This window comes from Scyliorhinus canicula, chromosome 5, assembly GCF_902713615.1.
Source record: "Scyliorhinus canicula chromosome 5, sScyCan1.1, whole genome shotgun sequence".
NCBI lineage: Eukaryota > Metazoa > Chordata > Chondrichthyes > Carcharhiniformes > Scyliorhinidae > Scyliorhinus > Scyliorhinus canicula.
In genome coordinates this window covers 11,134,073-11,157,730 of record NC_052150.1, presented here as the reverse complement: position 1 = coordinate 11,157,730, position 23,658 = coordinate 11,134,073, and the positions used below count along the sequence as shown (strand labels likewise).

Sequence of the window (23,658 nt, the reverse complement as noted above, 5' to 3'; positions counted from 1 at the left end):
AAATATATAGATTCCCGTTCTTTCAGCAGCTCTTTCATTCTTATTTCACACGTTAGGGTGATTGGCTGAAGAACCAGAGGTGACATGAAGCAAAACCAGTTAATGCAGTGAGTGGTCAGGAGTTGGAGCACACTAGCTGAAAGGGTGGTGGATACACATTCAGTAGCGGCTTTCAAAAGGGAGTTGCCTAAATACTCGAAGGAGCAAAATAATTGCAAGGATGTGAGGAAAGTGTAGTTGGGGCGAACTACATTTGCTCTTCGAAAGAGTGGGCGTGCACTCGATGGGCCGAAGGGCCTTCTTCTGTGCTTGTGTTACTCTCTGATTCTCCAATTCTAGGGCACATGTGGAAATGTCTTTGAAGATCAGAGAAGAGACCCAGCTTAAACCTGCGGCTGGACAGAGTCGCGTGATCTGCATGCAGCCACTTCGAACCAGGAACTTGGCCTCGTTTGTCAAAAAGAGCAAAAGTTTCAGTAGCGTCTGGGAATTCAACACACTAAAGCTCACGCCAAGGAGAGCCTGCGATCATTACTACTTCTGCCAGGCGGAGCAAGCTGTCTTCCCGCGGGCCTTGCCATTGGTACCTCTCACCAAAAACGAGTCTTTCCTTTACGAGTACGGGGAGGCGAGACTTGTTCTGTCCGGAGAGTGGAATATCTGCAAAGTGGACAGCTGCCCACCAGTGCTGGCTGAGACCAGTAAAGGTATGAATGATACAGAACAAAAGCCACACAGAACGTGTCTTCGACCTCACTCACCTGAAGGGAAAAGATGGTAAAACATTTTAATTGGGAGTCAGGTGAGGGCAAGTAGACAGGGAACGGCCTGTGATTAAAAACGATTTTCGCTGGAGCCCCGATTGGAGCCATATGAAAGTATTAGGTGCTGGGAAATTAAACTGGCCATCAGAGTGAGTCTGACAATGGTCAGAAAGATCTGGATTCATATCGGGTTTGAGGGGTGAAGCATATAAACTAAAAGAAAAAACACTCAGGCAGCCAAGGTGCAGAGAGGAACAGAGTTAACTTCTCAAGTCACCTGAAGAAAGATCATTGAACTGGAACGTTAACTCATACTCTCCCTCCCCAGACGCTGCCTGGCCTGGTGAGTTTTTCCAGCATTTTCTGTTTTCCTTTCACACGGTAGCACAGTGGTTTGCGCATTTGAGGGAGCTGAAGGCGGACGTGGCAATGTTACAAGAGACACACCTAAAGGTCACAGACCAGACGAGATTGAGAAAGGGATGGGTTAGCCAAGTGTTCCACTCAGGGCTGGACTCAAAGACCAGGGGGGTAGCGATCTTGATCAGCAAACGAGTGTCATTCGAGGCAGGGAGAATCATGTCAGACAAGGGGGGTAGGTACATAATGGTGAGTGGGAAGTTGGAGGGGGTGCAGGTGGTACTCGTGAACATATATGCTCCGAATTGGGACAATGTGGAATTTATGAGGTGGGTGTTAGGTAAGATCCCAGACTTAGAGTCACATAACCCGATCATGGGAGGAGACTTTAACACAGTCATTGATGAGGAATTGGACCGGTCAAAATCCAGGACAGGGAAGATGTCGGCTGCAGCAAAGGAATTGAAGGGTTTTATGGAACAGAAGGGGGGAGGAGACCCATGGAGGTTTGCACAACCAAGGGCGAAGGAGTTTTCCTTTTTCTCACATGTCCACAAGGTATACTCTCGCATCGACTTCTTTGTTCTGAGCAGGGCGCTAATACCGGGGGTGGTGGATACTGAGTACTCGGCAATCGCAGTGTCGGATCATGCCCCGCAATGGGCGGATCTATGGGTTAATGTGGAGAGAGGGCAACGCCCACTGCGGAGACTGGATGTGGGGTTGCTAACGGACAAAGCGATCTGTGGGCGGGTTAACAAGTCCATCCAGAACTACCTGGAAACAAATGATACAGGGGAGGTCTCTGCAGTGACGGTTTTGGAAGCTTTGAAGGCAGTGGTCAGAGGGGAATTAATCTCGATATAGGTTCACAGAAAAAAGGTGGAACGGGCTGAGAGGGACAGGTTAGTGGAGGAGATACTCCAGGTGGACAGGAGATAGTCGGAGGCCCCGGACGCGGGGCTACTGAGGGAGCGGCAGAGTTTGGGCTGTTGACCACAGGGAAAGCGGCGGAACAGTTAAGGAAGACAAGGGCGGCGATTTATTAGTACGGGGAAAAGGCAAGCAGAATTTTGGCGCACCAGCTCAGGAAAAGGGAGGCTGCCAGGGAGATAGGCAAAGTAAAGAGTAGAGGTGGGAATACTGTCCTGGACCCAGCGGGGGGTGAACAAGGTGTTTAAGGCCTTCAATAGTAAATTACATGAGTCTGAACCCCCGGCTGGGGTGGCGGGGATGAGGCAGATTTTGGATCAGTTGAGGTTTTTTTTGAGGGCATGCAGTCGGACAAGGCCCCGGGGCCTGACGGCTACCCGGTGGAATTTTATAAGATGTTTTCAGAGATATTGAGCCCACTGCTGGTGAGGACATTTAACGAAGCAAGAGAGGAGGGCGTTCTCCCCCGAACAATGTCGCAGGCCTCAATTTCATTGATCCTGAAACGGGAGAAGGATCCAGAGCAATGCGGGTCACACAGGCCAATTTCTCTACTGAATGTGGACGCCAAACTGCTGGCTAAGATACTGGCCACAAGGATAGAGGGCTTTGTCCCGGGGGTATAGAAGAAGACCAGATGGGATTTGATAAGGGCAGGCAACTCAAGGCCAATGTTTGAAGGCTTTTGAATGTTATATTGATGCCCTCAGAAGGAGAGGAGGTGGCGATGGATGCGGAGAAGGCTTTTGATCGGGTGGAGTGGAATTACCTGTGGGGGGTGCAGGGAAGGTTTGGGTTTGGTGAGGGCTTTATTGACTGGGTGCGGTTGCTCTATTAGGTACTAGTAGCGAGTGTGCGTACGAACTGGCTGAGTTGAGAAGAAATTACTCTCTGTCTTTTCAAGCATTTTCCTGTAACCAGCAATTAGGAGACAATGCTGCCATGGTTTTTATTAAATAACCTTTCCTGTTGGTAATTGTAGTTCAGCACCCTGTGGAAAGCTTAGCTAAGATCTCAACCATGGGCAGCATGGTAGTACAAGTGGATAGCACTGTGGCTTCACAGCGCCAGGGTCCCAGGTTCGATTCCCCGCTGGGTCACTGTCTGTGCGGAGTCTGCACGTCCTCCCCGTGTCTGCGTGGGTTTCCTCCCACAGTCCAAAGTCATGCAGGATAGGTGGATTGGCCATGATAAATTGCCCTTAGTGACCAAAAAGTTTAGGAGGGGTTATTGGGTTACGGGGATAGGGTGGAAGTGAGGGCTTAAGTGGGTCGGTGCAGACTCGATGGGCCGAACGGCCTCCTACTGCACTGTATGTTCTATATGTTCCCAGGAATGTATTAACCCCCAACCTCCAAACCCTCATTCCACACTCATTCCACCTCACCCCACCTCCCTCACCCCCACCTTGACCAGGCCTATCAGCCTGGTCCCGATGAGCCCAGCATTTACCTTGAAGTCCGGGATCTGTGTCAACGCCCTTTGGGACTGGCTGCAGTACCAACAGTGACCAGCGCGACAAGAGAGACGCCGGCCATTTGATTGAACGGCAGCTCTCTGAGGGGGGGACATCCTCCCGCCAAGGGGCAGCAAGGCCTGACTCCAGCCACTTAAAAGCTCGATGGCCATTAAATGTTTGCGGGAGAAAGTTGGCCAAGTTGGGGGGGGGAGGGTGCGGCGATGGCAAACTTCCCCCCCAGTGATTACACTGGGTATGGGGACCCATGCCCCAGAGTAAAATTCAACCTTTGTTTTTGGAGGTGAGAGCTAAACAATTATTATTTTCCTTTGCAGCTGGGATTACCTTTAATACCCAAAAGCCCCTTGGAGATAACAACCTGAATTTCAATTTTCAAATTTACAACCTGAATTACGTTGGTAGCAAAATGTAACAACCTGATTGGGGTTAAACAGCGTTGAAATTCTTTTGCTATCAATAGAAAATATTTTTTTATGTCACACACAGTGGGAAAAAGAAGGAGCGTGTCACCAATCATATTCTTTTCTCAGGAAAATATTAACAGGTGAGTAATATATTATGGCAATGTATTTATGGCAAAAATGGGCAGCACGGTAGCCTTGTGGTTAGCACTATGGCTTTACAGCTCCAGGGTCCCAGGTTCGATTCCGGCTCGGGTCACTGTCTGTGCGGAGTCTGCACATCCTCCCCGTGTGTGCGTGGGTTTCCTCCGGGTGCTCCGGTTTCCTCCCGCAGTCCAAAGATGTGCAGGTTAGGTGGATTGGCCATGATAAAAAAATTGCCCTTAGTGTCCAAAATTGCCCTTAGTGTTGTGTGGGGTTACTGGGTTATTGGGATAGGGAGAGGTGTTGACCTTGGGTAGGGTGCTCTTTCCAAGAGCCGGTGCAGACTCGATGGGCCGAATGGCCTCCTTCTGCACTGTAAATTCTATGAAATCTGCTTTTCCTAATGTCGTGAGTGGCACTATTTGTTATGTTGAGGTTAAGAACAAAGAACAAAGAAAAGTGCAGCACAGGAACAGGCCGTTCAGCCCTCCAAGCCTGCACCGACCATGCTGCCCCACTAAACTAAAATCTTCTACACTTCCTGGGTCCGTATCCCCCTATTCCCATCCTATTCATGTATTTGTCAAGATGCCCGTTAAACGTCACTATCGTCCCTGCTTCCACCACCTCCTCCGGCAGCGAGTTCCAGGCACCCACTACCCTCTGTGTAAAAATCTTGCCTCGTACATCTCCTCTAAACCTTGCCCCTCACACCTTAAACCAATGCCCCCTAGTAATTGACCCCTCTACCCTGGGGAAAAGCCTCTGACTATCCACTCTGTCTATGCCCCTCATAAATTTGTAGACCTCCATCAGGTTGCCCCTCAACCTCCGTCGTTCCAGTGAAAAAAAACGAGTTTATTCAACCTCTCCTCATAGCTACTGCCCTCCATACCAGGCAACATCCTGGTAAATCTCTTCTGCACCCTCTCTAAAGCCTCCACATCCTTCTGGTAGTGTGGCGATCAGAATTGAACACTATACTCCAAGTGTGGCCTAACTAAGTCTATACCAAGACTATACTAAGACCAAACAATTGGACGTTATTGATTGATAGGGATTGACTAATTAGTTATTGATTGATTAAGTATCTTAAGTACATATACACAGGGCTGTGGGAGTTGGTAGCAGTGACCTGCGTTAATGGTCTGATGACCTGGGTTTAAATCCCACCGAGTCAGATGGTGGGATTAAAATTCTGGTATGAAACACTAATCTCATTAATAATGATCCAACAACTACTGAATTGTCATTAAAGACCCATCTGGTTCATTAATGCCCTTCAGACAAGGAAACATATATTGACATCAGTGTTGCTGTCGCGGGTCTCATAATGTTTGTCTCACATATAAAAGGTCCCTGGATTTGCAACAATGCAAAAATGCGCCCATTTAAAAAATTGTATTTAAATTTAATCTGTTCGGTTCCAGTATGGCAAAGGTTTTGTTTTTGCCACTTTAGTTTTAAAGGCAGTCCTTTTATTGGGTTGGTCGTTAGTTTATTCATTCATTTGTTTTAACTGTTGCTGTAAAGAATAGGGGACTGAGCGGAGTGGTTGAAGGGTCAAAGCTCGCTCCTGCGATTTACATTCTCAAAGACACCCAGATGAGACATTTGCATCCGGCTTCACACGCAATGGTAGCAGGTCTGCCTCGCGCCCTGAGGGTTGTGTGTACCGCCTGAGGGCGGTATTCTCCCCTACCCAGCAGGGTGGGGGGTCCCGGCGTAACGGCCAAATACTCCGGCGTCAGGCCTCTCCAAAGTTGCGGTTCCGTACCTTTAGGGGCTAGGCCCGCGCTGGAGTGGCTCCCGGTCCGCCGACTAGCGCCAACGGCCTTTAGCGCCATGCCAACCAGCGTCGGAGCTGGCCGAAAGGCCTTCGCCGGTCGGCATGAGTCTGCGCATGCGGCGGAGCATCAGCGGCCGCTGACGTCACCACCAGCGCATGCTGGTGGAGGCTGTGGCGGCGGCGGAAGAAAAAGAGTGCCCCCACGGTACAGGCCCGTCCGCCGATTGGTGGGCCCCGATTGTGGGCCAGGCCACTGTGGGGGCACCCCTGGGGATGCCCCCCGGGGTCCAATCGCCCCGGCCCCCCCCCCCCCCCCAGGACCCCGAGGCCCGCTCGCGCCGTCTGCTCCCGCTGGCACAGAGGTGGTTTAAATCACATCGGCAGGAGAGGCCTGATAGCGGCGGGACTTCTGGCCAATCGCGGGCTGGAGAATCGCAGCGGGGGGCCTGCCGACCGGCGGGGCACGATTCACGCTCCCGCCGATCCCTGGGTGGCGGAGAATTCCGGCCAAGGCAGGGGCGGGATTTACGAAGGCCCCGGGCGACCCCCCCGACCCTGCGGGGGGGGGGGGGGGGGTCGGAGAATTCCGTCCCATGTTACTTTAATTTAATATTTCTAAAGTTCCCTATTCTAGATTTGTTTTCTTTTTCTACGGTGCCCCTTGGGGCAGTTAACAGGCTCATTTGTTTGTTTGGTTGATTTGTTTTATGGGTATACTCAAAAGGGCTGGGACACAATATGGGTTGGTAGGAAGGAGGTAGAGAAATGTAATCCTGCTTTCCGGAAGTACAAACACATGGATAGGATGGGTATAGAGGGATACGCAACAAGGGAGTGCGGAGTGTTTTGGCCAAGGTTAGTATCATGACCGGCGAAGGCTTGGAGGGCCGAAGGGCCTGTTCCAGTGCTGTATTGTTCTTTGTTCTAAACCTATCATCAAGAAAGGGATTTGGTCTCGATTCATGCTTCACCTTCTGGATTGGGACCCATCCAATACCACACATCACAAAAGTAGCATAGCCTGCAATACAGTGGGATAGAGTTTTGAGATTTCCCCACCTGCGCTTGAAAACGCAGCGTCTGTCACAGCAGGCGGCTGGAACCATTGAAATGAAAATCGCTTATTGTCACAAGTAGACTTCAAATGAAGTTACTATGAAAAGCCCCTAGTCGCCATGTTCCGGTGCCTGTTCGGGGAGGCTGGTACGGGAATTGAACCATGCTGGCCTGCCTTGGTCTGCTTTCAAAGCCAGCCCTGTGCTAAACAGCCCAGTGTTGACAAAAACGAGAGATTAGGCTGCCAGCCCTGTGATGATATGCATAATGTTATGACCCATGGTTTAGAGAACCCCAAAGTGTATCATGGAGTTCATCTGACCCTAATAGATTGTGGTGTGGGGAGCACATGGCCAACTCTACAGGTGTGGTACAGCAGAAATGGAAAAGTATTTATTAAAGCAAAACAATGTTGATTCTATGAACTCAAGTTAACCTTTTCAAAACATACAGTGAACATCTTAGCAACCATTAATTCAAATACAACCCCCAAAGACTACAACGCTAAGTAATCCTTTAAGCTTTCCTTTTAACATCCATATGACTTAAAACACCTTTTACCAGAAGCACATCAGGTTAAAGTCACTACTGTTATTAGTTTTAAATCACCAGGATCGATTTACAGTATTTAGATTACAGAGAGAGATTCATACACCTTCTGGTTGTGACTGCAGCTATCCAGCTCTGAAAACAAAACTAAAACACACTCTGCAGCATGCTCAAAAACAAAAGTAAAAAGCTGACAGACAGCCCAGCTCCTCCCACTCTCTGACATCTCTGCAGTAATAAACATCCATTTCTTAAAGGTACACTCACTCTCACATGACACCTCACCCACCCCAAGAAAAAAAACCCATCAACTTCAAGATGGTTTCATTTTTCACCTTTTCACTATCCTTTGAGAAATGCACACAGTAAATATTCCTTTTCGTTTCAAAAAACAACACACGCAAACAGATATAATAATATAGTCCATTTCTTTTTAAGTTTTTCTTCCTCCAACTGAAATCCATCTCGATTGACAGTCGCTTTAAACAAGAAGGTCTCTGCATGATCCGTCCATTTCTCTATGCCTCGGCATTTCTCTTTAAAGTCAGTTACGTTAGTTCAATCTGATCACAGAGTCCCTTGTAATTCTCCAACACAGGAGCATTGGTTAGCACAGCTTTCAGGTGTCAAATGCCTGTTGAAAATCCGCTGTCCACTGAAATTTTCAACGTTTCTTCAGCAAGTCCACCAGTGAAGCAATCACGCTATAAAACCTTTGCACAAATGTTCGATCAAATCCACTCATGCCAAGAAATCGCATTATTTCCCTTCGTCTTGAGGGTATCGGAAACTCCTCAAGGAAAGTGACTTGGGCTTTTCCAAATTCACTTTTGGTTAGGTTTACCACCAAACCCGCCTCCTGAAGTCGATCGAATAACTCCATCAGATCTTTCAAATGTTCTGTCCATGTCTGGCTGAAAATTACCAGAACGACCATGTATACCGCACAATTGGGTAATCCTGAAACAACTTTGTTAGTTAACCACTGAAATGTGGCTGGGACATTTTTCATGCCAAATGGCATAACTTTGAATTGGTATATGCCATCTGGAGTCACAAAAGCTGAAATCTCCTTCGCCCTTTCGGATAAAGGTACCTGCCAGTAACATAGAACATAGAACAGTACAGCACAGAACAGGCCCTTCGGCCCTCAATGTTGTGCCGAGCCATGATCACCCTACTCAAACCCACGTAACCACCCTATACCCGTAACCCAACAACCCCCCCCTTAACCTTACTTTTATTAGGACACTACGGGCAATTTAGCCTGGCCAATCCACCTAACCCGCACATCTTTGGACTGTGGGAGGAAACCGGAGCACCCGGAGGAAACCCACGCACACAGGGGGAGGACGTGCAGACTCCACACAGACAGTGACCCAGCCGGGAATCGAACCTGGGACCCTGGAGCTGTGAAGCATTTATGCTAACCACCATGCTACCCTGCTACCCCTTGTACCCCTTTAAGTAAATCCAGTTTGGAAATAAAAACTGATTGTCCCACTTTCTCAATGCAATACTCCAAACGTGGGATAGGATAAGAGTCCATTCTTGTAACTGCATTAATCTTTCTATAGTCCATACACAACCGTTGGGTACCATCTGGTTCTGGTACCATCAATATGGGTGAGATCCATTGGCTGCAACCCACTTCAATTATGCCATTTTTAAGCATACTCTCAATCTCTTCGTTAACCTGTGCAATTTTAAAGGGTTAAGTCTGTATGGATGTTGTTTGATAGGAACAGCATTTCCCACATCTACATCATGGAGAACCATTTTAGTACTTTCCAATTGATCTCTACAAACTTGCCCATGTGATATCAAAAACTCTTTCAGGTCAGACTGTTTTTCCTGTGGACGGTAACTCAACAATTTATCCCAATTTTTAAGAACATCCTCGTTTTCCAACTTAATTTGAGGTATGCCAAATTCACAGTCATCTGGATTTGGTTTGTCACTTTGCGTTAGAATCATTAAAACCACCTCCTTTTATCTCCTTCCCTTTCAAAGTACCTTTTATTGTCACATGACTTTATTCACATGACACACTCGGTGAGGTTTCCTTCTATCTGGTGTTTTTAACCACATAATTCACCTCACTTAATTTCCTTTCAACCTGATAACCTTTATCTCCACAGGCAAAACTACGAACTTTGGATTTCTTGTCCGCTACCCATTTCATCGCATTTTGTGCAACTTTTAAATGTTGTCTAGCCAATTCACCTGCTCTATTTAATCGTTCCCTAAAATTTGACATGTAATCCAATAATTTAATTTCCGATTTCTCACCCACCAATTTTTCCTTAATCAATTTAAGTGGCCCTCTTACCTCATGACCAAAAATTAGTTCAAAAGGACTAAATTTGGTTGACTCATGACGTGCATCCCTAATTGCAAACAATACGAATGGAATTCCTTTATCCCAATCCTCTGGATAATCATGACAATGAGCCCTCAACATTGTCTTTAATGTCTGATGCCACCTTCCTAACGATCCCTTCGATTCTGGATGGTACGCAATTGATTTAAATTGTTTTATTCCTAAGCTACACATAACTTCTATAAATAACCTTGAGGTAAAATTCGATCCTTGATCCAATTGTATTTCTGTGGGTAGTCCAGATCTAGTAAAGAATTTAATGCTGGAATGGGTATTAAGGGCACTGGTTTTATCACTGCTTGAGATTTCCCTATCACTTGACGTGTGTGACATGATTGACAAAATTTAACTACATCTTTATGTAGTCCAGGCCAATAAAAATGTTTTTGGATTTTAGCTTGAGTTTTCCTTATTCCCAAATTACCTCCCACTGGTACCTCATGTGCAACTCACAACACCTCCTTTCTATACCCTACCGGCAATACTACTTGATGAACGTCTGCCCACTTTTCATCCGCCTGCATTTGTAAAGGTCTCCATTTTCTTATCAAGACATCACTTTTACGGTAATAACACTGTGGTATACACTTCAATTCCTCTTCTGTGTATGCTTTCTGATACATCCATTTTATTTCTACGTCTTTCTGTTGTAACTCCGCCAATTTTCCTGAACAAAAAATATCCGCCTCATCCTCCACCTGTTCTTGTTCTTTTTCAACCATCTAATCAAAAATCGTTTCTGACAATTGCACTTCAACATCATCTTCACTCTTTGATTTCTCCTCTTGTCTTAACCTGTGACTTTACAAATTTTTTCCTACACAATCTGGAAACATCCCAGGATATTCGTCCTTCAACACTTTAGTTGTCTGATTTTCCACTGGCTTATCAACCACAGTAGGCATCACTCCCACCTGCGATCCAGCTATATCATGAGCCAAGATAAACTGTGTTCCTGGACAAGATAGTTTCTCTATTACTCCTACTACCACTTCACCACTCTTCACTGGACTTTCCAACCTTACCTTATATAATGGAACACTACTCCTCTCACCCTGAATTCCACATATTATCACCTTTGCTGGCAAAATTCTTCCCAAACTACATAACTCCTCATCTCTTGCCATTAAAGATTGACTAGCTCCCGTATCTCTTAAAATGGTGACTTATTTACCTGCTCCTCCTGATACACATGGGTAAACTTTACCCGCACAAGTAAATTCTTTAAAGACATCTGGCACCTTCTTATCAATCACCTCTTGATCAGGCTGTACAATCTTTTGCCCCTCCTTCGCTTCACTTGGGCTTTCCTTTACCACTTTAACAAACCCCACTGTCTTATCCTGTTTTACCACATCAGCCTTCCCAGTGCTTTTCTTCAACCACCAACACTGTGACTTTACACGGCCTAGTTTATTACAGTGAAAGCATTTGAAACTTTTCATGTCTCTTCCACCCTCCTGGATTTCTTTCTAATCTGAGGTACACTCTCCTTATTATCTCCCATCAGATCACCTTTACCGTTACCACTTGAGTATTTCTCATGTCCCCAGTTTCTATCCCTCACAGGCTGAAACTGATGTCAGAAACCAAGCTTTGATTTATGAACTAATTCATAATCATCTGCCATGTCTGCTGCTAATCTTGCAGTTTTAACCCTCTGTTCTTCCACATAAGTTTTCACTACATCAGGGATTGAGTTTTTAAACTCCTCCAAAAGTATAATTTCTCTGAGCGCTTCATACGTTTGGTCTATTTTCAAAGCCCTTATCCACCTATCAAAATTACTCTGTTTGAGCCTTTCAAACTCCATGTATGTTTGACCAAATTCTTTCCTTAAATTACTAAACCTTTGTCTGTAGGCTTCAGGCACTAGTTCATATGCACCTAAGATGGTTTTTTTCACCGCCTCATACGTCTCAGATACCTCCTCCGGTAGTGATGCAAACACTTCACTAGCTCTACCTACCAGCTTTGTTTGAATCAGTAATACCACATGTCCTGTGGCCATTTCATTTGTTTAGCCACCTTCTCAAATGAGATGAAAAAGGCTTCTATCTCCTTTTCATCAAACCTTGGCAATGCTTGGACATATTTAAATAGATTCCCACCAAGTCTTTGACTATGATGCTCTTTCTCACTCTCCACATCACTATCATCCCACTGTACGTTTCCCTTTATGTCTGCCAATTTTAACTGACTCATGTTTCATGGCCATTTTCTGAAGTTCAAACTCTCTCACTTTATCTTTTTCCCTGATCGGTATCTCCCATTCCCTTTCTTTTTGTTCTGCTCGGGCTATTCTTTCTGTTTTCCTTTCTTCTCTCTCTTTTTCCTCTCTCTCTATTTCTCTTTCACTTTCTTTTTCCTCTCTCTCTCTTTCTCTTTCTTTTTCCTCTCTCTCTCTTTCGTATTCAAGCTGCTTTAATTTTTACTCATGTTCTATTTTTTAAATTTGCAACTGAATTTTTGCCATTTCCAATGAGTCAAACTGTAGCTCAGGCAACTTTAAATGCTTAGCCACCGCCATAATGACCTCATCTTTTTGCATTTTGTCAGGTAATGTTAACTGCAATGTTTTTGCCAAATCTAAAAGTCTGCTTTTAGACTCTGTCCATAAGGTACTGCGTGTGATTGTCTCCACCCCCAAAAACTTCAGAGCCTCTGACAGAGCCACTGTCCACAACACATTCCCTACTTAAACGAGAATACCACACCTGAAAAGCAACCACAATATGCTCACCCCTCACTGTCTTTAAGTTCACTAAGCCAATCCAATAGATAGACTTTTATCCCCCTCGAGCCCCCAGTTTGTTATGGGCCAAGGTTTAGAGAACCCCAAAGTGTATCATGGAGTTCACCTGACCCACAACTTTTACTAGATTGTGGTATGGGGAGCACACGGCCCACTCTACAGGAGTGGTACAGCAGAAATGGACAAGTATTTTTTGAAGCAAAACAATGTTTATTCTATGAACTCAAGTTAACCTTTTCAAAACATACAGTGAACATCTTAGCAACCATTAGTTCAAATACAACCCCCAAAGATTACAACACTAAGTAATCCTTTAAGCTTTCCTTTTAACATCCATATGACTTAAAATACCTTTTACCAGAAGCACATCAGGTTACAGTCACTACTTTATTTGTTTTAAATCACCAGGATCGATTTACAGTCTTTAGATTACAGTGAGAGATTCATACACCTTCTGGTTGTGACTGCAGCTATCCAGCTCTGTAAACAAAACTAAAACACACCCTGCAGCCTGCTCAAAAATGAAAGTAAAAAGCTGACAGACAGCCCAGCTCCACCCACTCTCTGACATCACTGCAGTAATAAACATCCATTTCTTAAAGGTACACTCACTACAGAAATTTATATACACACCCATTTATAAACACCCATTTCTTAAAGGTACTCTCACATGACAATAAGCAGTCATGTCAGTAGTGATAGGTAAGACCTCCGACCAGCAGGTGGCAGTAGAGAACAACCATGCAACACTGTTACCTCAGGGAGTCTAGAGATAGTCGTCGCAGTGGCTAGTCCACATTTGTAGTAGATCTTAGATAATGTATAATGGTTAGTAGTTTTTAATCATTTTCTTATGGTTATCTAACCCACATTATTGTTTAACAATAAAACATTTAACTAGTCAGAAAAGAGACGTTCTCCAGTGCACTTATTCTGACCAGCCAAGCACCAGAACGTAACATGCCCTGCTTTCTTAAACACGCTGTGTTCGCCAATCAGGCCCTCAGGATGAGGATGAACCCTCCACCCCATGGCTTCGCGATTTGCCTGCACTCCGGTGACTCAGCAGATCAATCCCGGAGCCATAGGTCTATGAACAGAGAAGGACAAGAGTTGCCCTAAGGGAAGGTGGAGGTCTTGACCCACGGGTTGCCGCTCTCTCACCTTTCACTCTTGTCAATTTTCCGCAGCACAGTTTATGTGGTCAGTTTCTGACTGGATTATGGATGAGGCACCCTCATGTGGCACGGTTTATGGCCAGACCCCCCCCCCCAATGCACCGAGGTCCTGAAATCCCGAGATATTGTCAGAACCTTGGGAAATCTGTAATTTGGGTTTTCTCGCTAATCAACAAATTAAATGCTACGAGTGGTTGCACATTACTTTAATTGTTAGACTTCTCCTACTGTATTCCTGTCGCAATTACACTCCGGGTAGGGATGGTTGACAAGTGACAAGGTGGAAAATTGTGATTTCCGCCTTCACTGACCAAGTGTTCTACTAATCCCGAAGGTGCAAAAGGAATCAAATGGTTAGAAGGTGAAGGCAACAAACACTGCAGCAAAAAAATAATTGATAGTGTGAATAACACACTGTCTGGTGTTTTGTGTGTGGGGGGTGGGGGAGGGGGGAAGGGGGGGGGGGGTGGGGGGGTGGGGACAGATAAACCACCTTCCAGAGGCACAGAAAGTTAGAATTAGACAAAATAACTTAGCACCAAGGTTATTTGGCCAGACAATATCCCCGGAATGCAAACAGGCTGATAGGGGGTCAAAGCTTGGGAAATCAGGAGTCCCGAGAGCTTGGCCAGGTCCGGGTGGGGAGATGAACACTTGACAACTTTTGTAACCGGGCCCCCTTCAAGTGGGCGTAGGCAATGATTAGGTTAAATTGGTTTCCATGTACGTTTTGGTGAAGGGAATGAGAGTTAAGGACCCTGCAAACCCCCCCCCCCCCACTCCCCCACCACCTCGCCCCCTCCATATAGAGGCGGACTGATATGAGAAGGAGGGCTATCTGGTCTGATCACACACAGGCTATAGTGCCTCACCGGTAGATAGAACCAGCAGCTGGGCCACACATGTATAGACACAATGACGGGCGGGGTGTGGGGGCATGTTGGGAGGCCACAGTCTGAGCCAGGCCTTTCAGCCACGGTATATGCGGAGGGACTGGGGGTAAAACCCTATAATGAATACCAGAAATATTAGCTGTGATTGTAAATCTAATCAGTAACACACAACAATTGAAAAAACTCATATCATTTACAGTGTAGAAGGAGGCCGTTCGGCCTATCGAGTCTGCTCCGGCCCTTGGAAAGAGCACCCTACCTAAGACCACACCACCACTTTATTCCCAGTAACCCCACCCAACCTTTTTTGGACACTACGGGCAATTTAGCATGGCCAATCCACCTAACCGCCACATCTTTGGACTGTGGGAGCAAACCGGAGCACCCGGAGGAAACCCACGCAGACACGGGGAGGACGTGCAGACTCCGCACAGACAGTGACCCAGCCGGGAATCGAACCTGGGAACCCTGGCGCTATGAAGCAACAGTGCTAACCACTGTGCTACCCTGTCGTGATTTGATTTTGCGCCTTATGTAATCTGTCACCTTTGAACAGTCATGCAATGAACTTTTAGACATTTTGGGAAGAAAGTCTGTTTTTGAGACAAAGACATGTTGATGCCACACTGACTGGTGTGACCAGGTGGAGATTACATGGAAACGACGCCTGCCCAAAGTGTCTCGGTAGGACCGCTACACGTTAATATTACTGTTCAAATATTAACTTGTGTTAATACTGTAATAAAATGTGACCACTGCCACCGATACGGGTTGTTACTTTGAGTCGTTTTGAACCTTGAGAATAATCATATAAGGGGTTAATTGGAAAGGGGTTAAAGGGTTAATTGGCTCCCATGCGTTCTGAATTCCAGCAGTGTATTGCGGCAGACAGATTTGAGAACTTTAAGAATAAACTAAAGCAGCAAGTGTTTGAACAGTACAAACATTGGCAGCAATTACAAAACAAATAAAAGTATTTTTCTGCCTGCACATTGTTCTGCTGTGAATACCATTGATGGGCGGTGTTGGAGGTGGCAGGTACACAGGGAGAGGCGGTGAGCTCAGATGTTGCCTATTTTTCGTCCCGTTTAAAGTTGTCCACCGTGATTTCAGGCCACAGAAAAGTGACCCTGAAAGGTCATTTAACCGTAGAATCCCTACAGTGCAAAAGGAGGCCATTCAGCCCATCGAGTTTGCACTGACCTTCTGAAAGAGCACCTGGCCCAACCTCCTGTCCTGTCCCCGTAATCACAACTAACCTTTGGACACTGAGGGAACATTTAGCATGATCAATCCGTCTAACCCCCGCACCATTGGACTGTGGGAGGAAACCGGGGCATTCGGCAGGAACCCATGCAGACACGGGGAGAACGCGCAGACTCCGCACAGACAGTGACCCAAGACCGGGATCGAACCTGGGGCCCCGGCGCCGTGAGGCAACAGTGCTAACCACTGTGCCACCGATAATGGCCGAAAGTCTCTGCCCTTTGGGATTCTCTTTTCCCGCTGAACACTCCCCCCACCACCCTCTTCTGCCGTTTTCCTGGTGGTGTGGGGTTGCTTCAATGGGAAACCCCATTGACATGTGGTGGGAAGAGAAAATCCCACCACCAGCTAGCACCGTGCTGCCGAGAAACAGACGGCACGGGACCGGAGCACCGCACCACCATGCTCATTACCCAGGGAGAAACCACATTGCTTTTTGACCGTGCCTTTCTAAAGGTGCTGAGAAAATGGAAAGTGGGCTATTTAAGCTACCCAGTGAAGCCATGTCTGCTGATCGAGGTCATTCGGAAAGTGCTGAACACTAACACAGTGATTATAGATATATATATATATATATATAGAGGAAGGTCAAATTCACAGAATGATAAGACAGAGCAGGAGACCACTCCATCTATTAAGTCCTTACCCGCTAGCTACGGAGCAATCCAGTCAGCCCCTCCCCCAGCCCCCCCCCCACCCCCATTTTATCCCTGCAATCCAGTAATTCTATTTCCCTCAAGTGCCCATCCAATTTCCTTTCGAAAACATTGATTGTTTCTGTCATAATATACATCCATGTATATAATGGAGTGCAGACAGGCAGTGATTGACACACAGGATGACCAGTAAGCACACAGAACACAGCAGCCAATCACCAGACAGGACACGACCACTATAAAGCCAGAGGGCACCAGGTTTCCCGCTCTCTCGGGATCCAGCCTCTGAGACAGTCAGAGCCCGTGAGCAGCAGCCAGTGCAAACACCATGTGGTAGTCAGTAAGTCTGGTCAGGTTAGCCTCAGGTCTCCAGTCAAGTCAGCACAGTGTCAACCCACAGTTGAACATGTATAATAGTTAAGACGTTAAATAAAATCGTGTTGCATCTTATCAAGTGTTGGAGGTCTGTCTCTCGCTACACTGCATCCAGTGCAGTCCACATCGACCCAGCCTGGCCAACACATCAGTTTCTGCTTCCACCCATCTCGTAAGCACCAATTTCCAGCTCATTCGCTGCCTATTTTGCCACGGACTGAATTTTACAGGGTGCCGTGTGAAGTGTTGGCTAGTGTAGGCTTGAGAGATGAACAGACACTTCCAACACTGATGAAGGTTCAACTCAATTTTATTAACTAACTACTAACTAACTAACACACGATGACTGTGGGTCTAAATGACGCTAACTTAAACTAGAGACCGAAGCCTTGTCCGAACCAGTTGATTCTCTCAGCACATGTTGTAAGTCTGTGCTGGGCTGGATGAGTTCTTGTTACACTCAGCGGCAGCACCCAGAATGTGCGGGAACCGTGGTGCCCTCTGCCTTTATAGTGTGTGTATTCTAACTGGTGATTGGCTGCGGTGTTTGTGCATGTTGATTGGGCCCTGTGTGTGTCCATCAGTTTGTGACTGCACCATGATATACTGGTGTATATTATGACACCGTGTTCCCGGCAACACCACCTTTCTCTTCTTACTCCGGCTAAGACGTTGATCAGGAGCCTGCCCCTGCGGAAAACCAGGCTGGAAGCTCTGACATCCCAGCAGCGCCATGCTTGAGCTGTGGCCACTTGTGGGACTGCAGCCCCCGCTCCCTCTTCAAGGAGCTGATGGAGACTGGAACAGAAGGTAAGTCCAGGCTGTCAGCAGGGTCTGGCTGGCAGGCCTCAGCAAAGGGCTGGATTCGAGAGGCCAAGGGGAAGGGTGAAAGGGGAGGCGGTAGGACCCGAGGGGTTGCCTCCAATGGGCAAAGGTGACATTGCAGTGCAAATGTAAGCCTACTTGTGACAATAATAAAGATTATTATTTCCTTTCCCAACGGCAATCCTCCCAGTAAAAGCTGCCAGGCTACCAGCTTGTTGTGGGCCTTCTGCAGTGGGTAAAATAGCAATGGGGTTGGGATGAGGCAGTTAAGTGGTCATTAGTTGGCCACTTAAGGGTTTCAGTAAACTCAAAGTTAGACGGGGTGCCTGGCACGTCCACTGAACCAGATTGAGGGCAGGTGGGATGTTGGGGGTATGTGTTGTGGGCCAGGGCTTAGAAACTCCAAAGTGTATGATGAAGCTCACCTGGCGTCTAACTTTTATGTTGAATGTGGCTAGGATGAACACAAGAGCCTTCACTTCAGATGTGATTCATCAGACTCCCTAGGCGCTTTTATCAAAACAAAGTTCATGTAGAAGAATGTAGTTAACATACATAAAACACTTATCAAGAGTTTGTTCTCAATTACAAACATGAAAAACACAACAGCTACAGTAATCTATGTATATAACTCTTAATTAATCCCCCTTAACTGTTCCAATTCAATACAAAATCCAATAAAACCAACACCCAGTTCAAGGGCGTAGCCCAGCACACTGTAATCTCACTCGAATTAGTTCCCTGAGTTCCAGCCACCAAACCAGCAGATTCAAAACTCCTTCCGGAAAGCAACTCTAGCGTTAAGGTTACCATGGCAGTTTGCCACGCCCAGTGTGCTTTCAGTTCACTGGAACAGCTTTAAAATAAAACAGTGAAAACGTCCTGCAGTCCAAACGAACAAACCGAACAATTCACTAAACCCCCTCTCACCTGACAGCCACAGCCCAGCTCCACCCACAAATGGCATCACTGAAACCGTGCTACAAGCCATGGGTAAAACAAAACCTTTCTTAAAGGGTCACTCACATGACAGCATGTCACATGCAGAATTTAACAATCCCTCTCGCCCCAAACCCCACCTTCAATGTGGGGGAGCGTAAAATCCAGCCCCCTGTTTTATTTTGAATCATTCATGGATATCACTGACAAGGCCAACATTTATTGAGTGGCTTGCTTGGTCATTTAAGAGGTTAGTGCATTGCTATTGGGCCTGATTTATAGTCGTCCATCCTCACCCACTCCCCCTACTGGGTAAAAGGTCATCGTGAGCCTGTGGCCCTTCCAGGTGGCTGGCCTGCTGATTAGCTATTAATTGAGTGGAGGCGGGACTATCCATCCCCGAGAGACAGGAAGCCTTCACCTCTGAGAGCAGCCAACCAATCAGAGACTAGCAGCTCCCTCGATGCGCACAGCGCCATCAGAAATGGTGGCCATTGCCGGTACAGCAGGAGGCCAATCGGGTGGTGTGTATTGCTGGATTGGGAATGGCCGATAGTTCCGGACTCCTGTGGGGCCAAGCTCGCAAATGTGGCAGGTGAAATATTTGCAATCGGCAGGGGCGTGCAGTGTGAAGGTCACCTGCTGGATTAAAAAAAAATAACACTCAGTATCCCAGAACAACAATATCAGACGCCATTTCAGGATCTAGTGTGTGAGCCCCTCCCTAGTTGGCATCAGGTTATAAGAACATACGAAATAGAAGATAAAGGTAGGCCATTCAGCCCTTCAAGATTGCGCTGTCGTTCAATAGGATCATGGCTGATCGAGATGATAAAACCCTTACAGTGCAGAAGGAGGCCATTCAGCCCATCGAGTCTGCACCGACCCTCTGAAGGAGCACCCTACCCAGGCCCACTCCCCTGTCCTATCCCTGTAACCCCACCTAACTCATTGGACTCTAAGGGGGAATTTATCAGGGCGATCGACCTTACCTGCATATCTTTGGAATGTGGGAGGAAACCGGAGCACCCGGAGGAAACACACGCAGACACGGGGAGAACGTGCAAACCCCACACAGACAGTCACCTGAGGCTGGAATTGAACTCGGGCACCTGGCGTTGTGAGGCAGCAGTGCTAAACGCTGTGCCACGTCTGATTGTGCTGAGTTCCACAGTCTCCCTCTATCCCCGAAAACCTTTGATTCCCTTGGCCCGCAAGAAAATATCTGCCTCCGCCTTAAAGAATATCCAGTGACCCCCCCCCACTTCCACTGCCTTCTGAGGTGGAGGGGTAGCTAATTAAAACAGGTGAGCATTCTTGCTTCAAAAACAATCGTAGTGACATATTTGAAGTTTACATCTTGTGCACTCTCTTCACAAGTTCTGACGATTTGCTTTGAAGTTCCAGGACTGACATTCGAGAGGGCACGCTGGGCGGAGACTGCGAGGAGGAGATCAGAAGTGTGGAAATCACTGAAAAACTTTGCAATGACCTGTTGCTGAGGAACAAGAAGCTGGTAAAACATCAATCAACGACGTCGCTACTCTGCCTTTCTCGATTCTTTCATAGGGTGTGTGCGGTGTTGGCCCTTCCCAAATTGCCCTTGAGCTGAGTGGCTTGCTGGGCCATTTCGGAGGGGAGTTAAGAGTCAACCACATGGTAGCACAGTGGTTAGCACTGTTGCTTCACATCTCCAGGGTGCCAGGTTCGATTCCCGGCTTGGGTCACTGTCTGTGCGGAGTCTGCACGTCCTCCCCGTGTCTGCGTGAGTTTCCTCCGGGTGCTCTGGTTTCCTCCCACAAGTCCAAAGATTAGGTGGATTGGACATGCTAAATTGCCCCTCAGTGTCCAAAAAGGCGAGATGGGGCTACTGGGTTACGGGGATGGGGTGGAGGGGTGGGCTTAGGTAGGGTGCTCTTTCTAAGGGCCGATGCAGATTTGACGGGCTGAATGGCCTCCTTGTGCACTGTACACTCTGTGATTCTATGACATTGCTATGGATCTTGAGTCAAAATGTAGGCCAGGCCACATAAAGCTGGCAGATTTCTTACCAATGGACATTCTTATGTACTAATAGACACTAGTGAACCAGATAGTACATTTTATGGCAATAAGTCATAGTTTCGTGGGTCCCATTACTGAGACCAGCTTTATATTCTGGATTTATGAATTGAATTTACAATCCACCAGCCGCTGTGGTGGGATTTGAACCCATGTCTGAGTCACTGGATTCCTCGGTCAGTGACATTGCCACAACATGCCACCATCTCCTTTTTAGTGGCCTGTTACTTTCAACCTCTCTTCCTAACATCCTTGTGGGTGCTGCACCATGTGGTGTAGGCACACCCACAGTGCTGTTAGGGAGGGAGTTCCAGGATTTTGACCCAGTGACAGTGAAGGAACGTCAATATGTTTCCACGTCAGGATGATGTGCAGCTTGGAGGGGAAACTCCAGGTTGTGGTGGTCCCAGGTATCTGCTGCCATTGTCCTGCTAGTGGCCATGGGTTTGGAAGCCACTGTCTAAGGAGACTTGGTACATCACTGCAGTGCGTCTTGTAGATGGTACCTACAGCTGCTACTGTGCGTGGGTGGTGGAAGGAGTAAATGTCTGTGGATGGGGTGTCAATCATGTGGAGCTGCTTTGTCCTGGATGGTGTTGAGCTTCTTGAGTGTTGTTGGAGCTGCGCTCATCCAGGCAAGTGGAGAGCATTCCGTCACACTCCTGACTTGTGTCTTGAAGACTGCGGAGGCTCAAGAAGGCAGCTCACCGCTAACATCCCAAGGGCAAATAGGGATGGACAATAAATGCTCGCCTAGCCAGTGATGCCTGCATACCATGAAGGAATAATTGCATTTCTAGTGATATTGTTTCAAATTCATTTAACAGGGAGAAGAGAATAATAGACTGCTGTCTCACAATACAAAACTTGAGAAACAGGTTGGTCATCCCTCTTTTGGTTTTCATCAAAATGTTACGCTTACACTGGGCAGGTTTCTCCGGTCTTGTCCGTCATGGTATCCGTTGTCCGTGAGAACAGAGAATTTGGCGGTCCAGCCTAAACCCCATTCATTCTTAGCGGCAGCGGGAAATCCCAACCGCAAACGCGGATGAAAGATTTTGGCCACTGTTTTCAGGTGATCAATATGTAATGAGTATTACTTAAGGTACGTGGAAACTAGAGTAATGAATGTAGGAATGTTTGTCTATAGCTGTTTAACGGAAATTGATTTTGTTTAATTATACAGCTAAACGGGTTGGAAATTAGTTTGGGGCCTGTTAGAGGGCCCAGATTTGGTGTTCCTTGAACAGAAAGGCCCCAGGCTGGCCTAAAATTGCGCTTCAGGCCTTGTTTGAAGAATCAGCTGATTTTCCCTGTGGGAAATGCCACATTTGGGCCCACCTGTCTCACTGGCAGCTTCCCTCTGGAATGTTCTGGAAATGAGGGGCGATGGTGGGTGGAGGATTAGGGAAGGCGGTGGGTAGAGGATTAGGGAAGATGGGTGATTGCAACTCCTGTAGCGTGAGGGAAGCATGCCAGTTCTCCCTGGATGCACAAACGGGTGTCCTTAAAAAGAAAAAAAATGAAATTCCTTCTCCTAGATTAGGCCTCTGCATTACGCTGATTCACTACTTCTCGCAGGGTCCCTTTAGCAGGTCTCTGATTCACATATTGAAGGAGGCAGAACGCAAGAAACGGGCTTCAGAAATTTAACAGAGGAATCAATGCCTGAACTGGCTGGGTGCAGACCATCCCACTGCCAAATCTGCATACTTATGCTAATGTTCAGTCCAATAAATTTGGCAACGTGTGCTAACCTCTGTGCCTGAAAATTTATTTGCCGGCACCATGAGCTGTATCTGTGTCAGACAGAAATTGACCATTCTGTTTTATGTTGTAAGGCTTTTCATTAAAGAATTGTTAGAATTCCAGAGCTGCATGCAGTTACCAAACTAGAGGGGCTGGTTTAGCGCAATGGGCTAAACAGCTGGCTTGTAATGCAGAACAAGACCAGCAGCACAGGTTCAATTCCCGTACCAGCCTCCCCGAACAGGCGCCGGAATGTAGCGATGAGCAGCTTTTCACAGTAACTTCATTTGAAGCCTACTTGTGACAATAAGCGATTATTATATTATTATTATTATGGACGGGTTTATGACATGGTTGACCACATTCTTGTCCACACCTGGTCCTCCATTATCCAGCTCAACGGGAGTGTCGGCACTTGATTCCATTTACCGAGTCAATCATAGGTAAAGCAGCCCCCGGCAATAGCTACATGTTCTGCCCCAGGCTATAACCTCCGGAGCCTCCCAAGGATGTATCCTTGGCTCCCTTTCTCTTCCTCAGTACATCGTCTTCCGGTTGGCAATATTGTACAAAGACCTGGTGGCACGGTGGCGCAGTGGCTAGCACTGCCTCCTCACGCGCCGAGGTCCCATTTTCGATCCCGACCCCGGGTCACTGTCCGTGTGGAGTTTGCACATTCTCTCCCCTTGTCTGCGTGGGTCTCACCCCCACCACCCAAAGATGGCCATGTTAAATTGCCCCTTAATTTCAAAAAAATAAATAAGTGAGGACACTAAATTTATTTTTATAAAAACATTGTAGAAAGACACAGTTATGAGCAGGTGATCGCTCTTTCCCACTCACCGATTGATCGTAACAGAGTTCTTTTTGTCATTTATAAGGATGAAGGTATTCATTCATTTAAGTGCCGCTTGCAAAGCACTCAGTCTGTCTCAGCCTCCTTGAGTTTAACAACAAAGGCAAATGTGTGAAAACACACGTAGGTAAGGATAAAAAGGCATTAAAAAAGGTGAACTCACATGCCGACCGTCGCAACACACGCATGATCGCAGACGCATGCAAAATTACAAGTTATACAGTCAGAGACTAATTCTGACCAAAT

General features: G+C 46.8%; 1 protein-coding gene across 3 annotated transcripts in view; it reads left to right on the top strand.

Moving 5' to 3' along the window:
• LOC119965596 overlaps positions 1–23,658 on the top strand; it is a 198,664-nt gene that overhangs the window by 5,863 nt on the left and 169,143 nt on the right. For all 3 annotated transcript variants that reach the window (XM_038796381.1, XM_038796380.1, XM_038796382.1), the window contains exons 2-5: positions 340–707; positions 4,024–4,081; positions 20,148–20,262; positions 21,635–21,685. In XM_038796381.1, the coding sequence (XP_038652309.1) occupies positions 340–707; positions 4,024–4,081; positions 20,148–20,262; positions 21,635–21,685 (592 nt within the window). The remainder of the gene's footprint in view (positions 1–339; positions 708–4,023; positions 4,082–20,147; positions 20,263–21,634; positions 21,686–23,658) is intronic.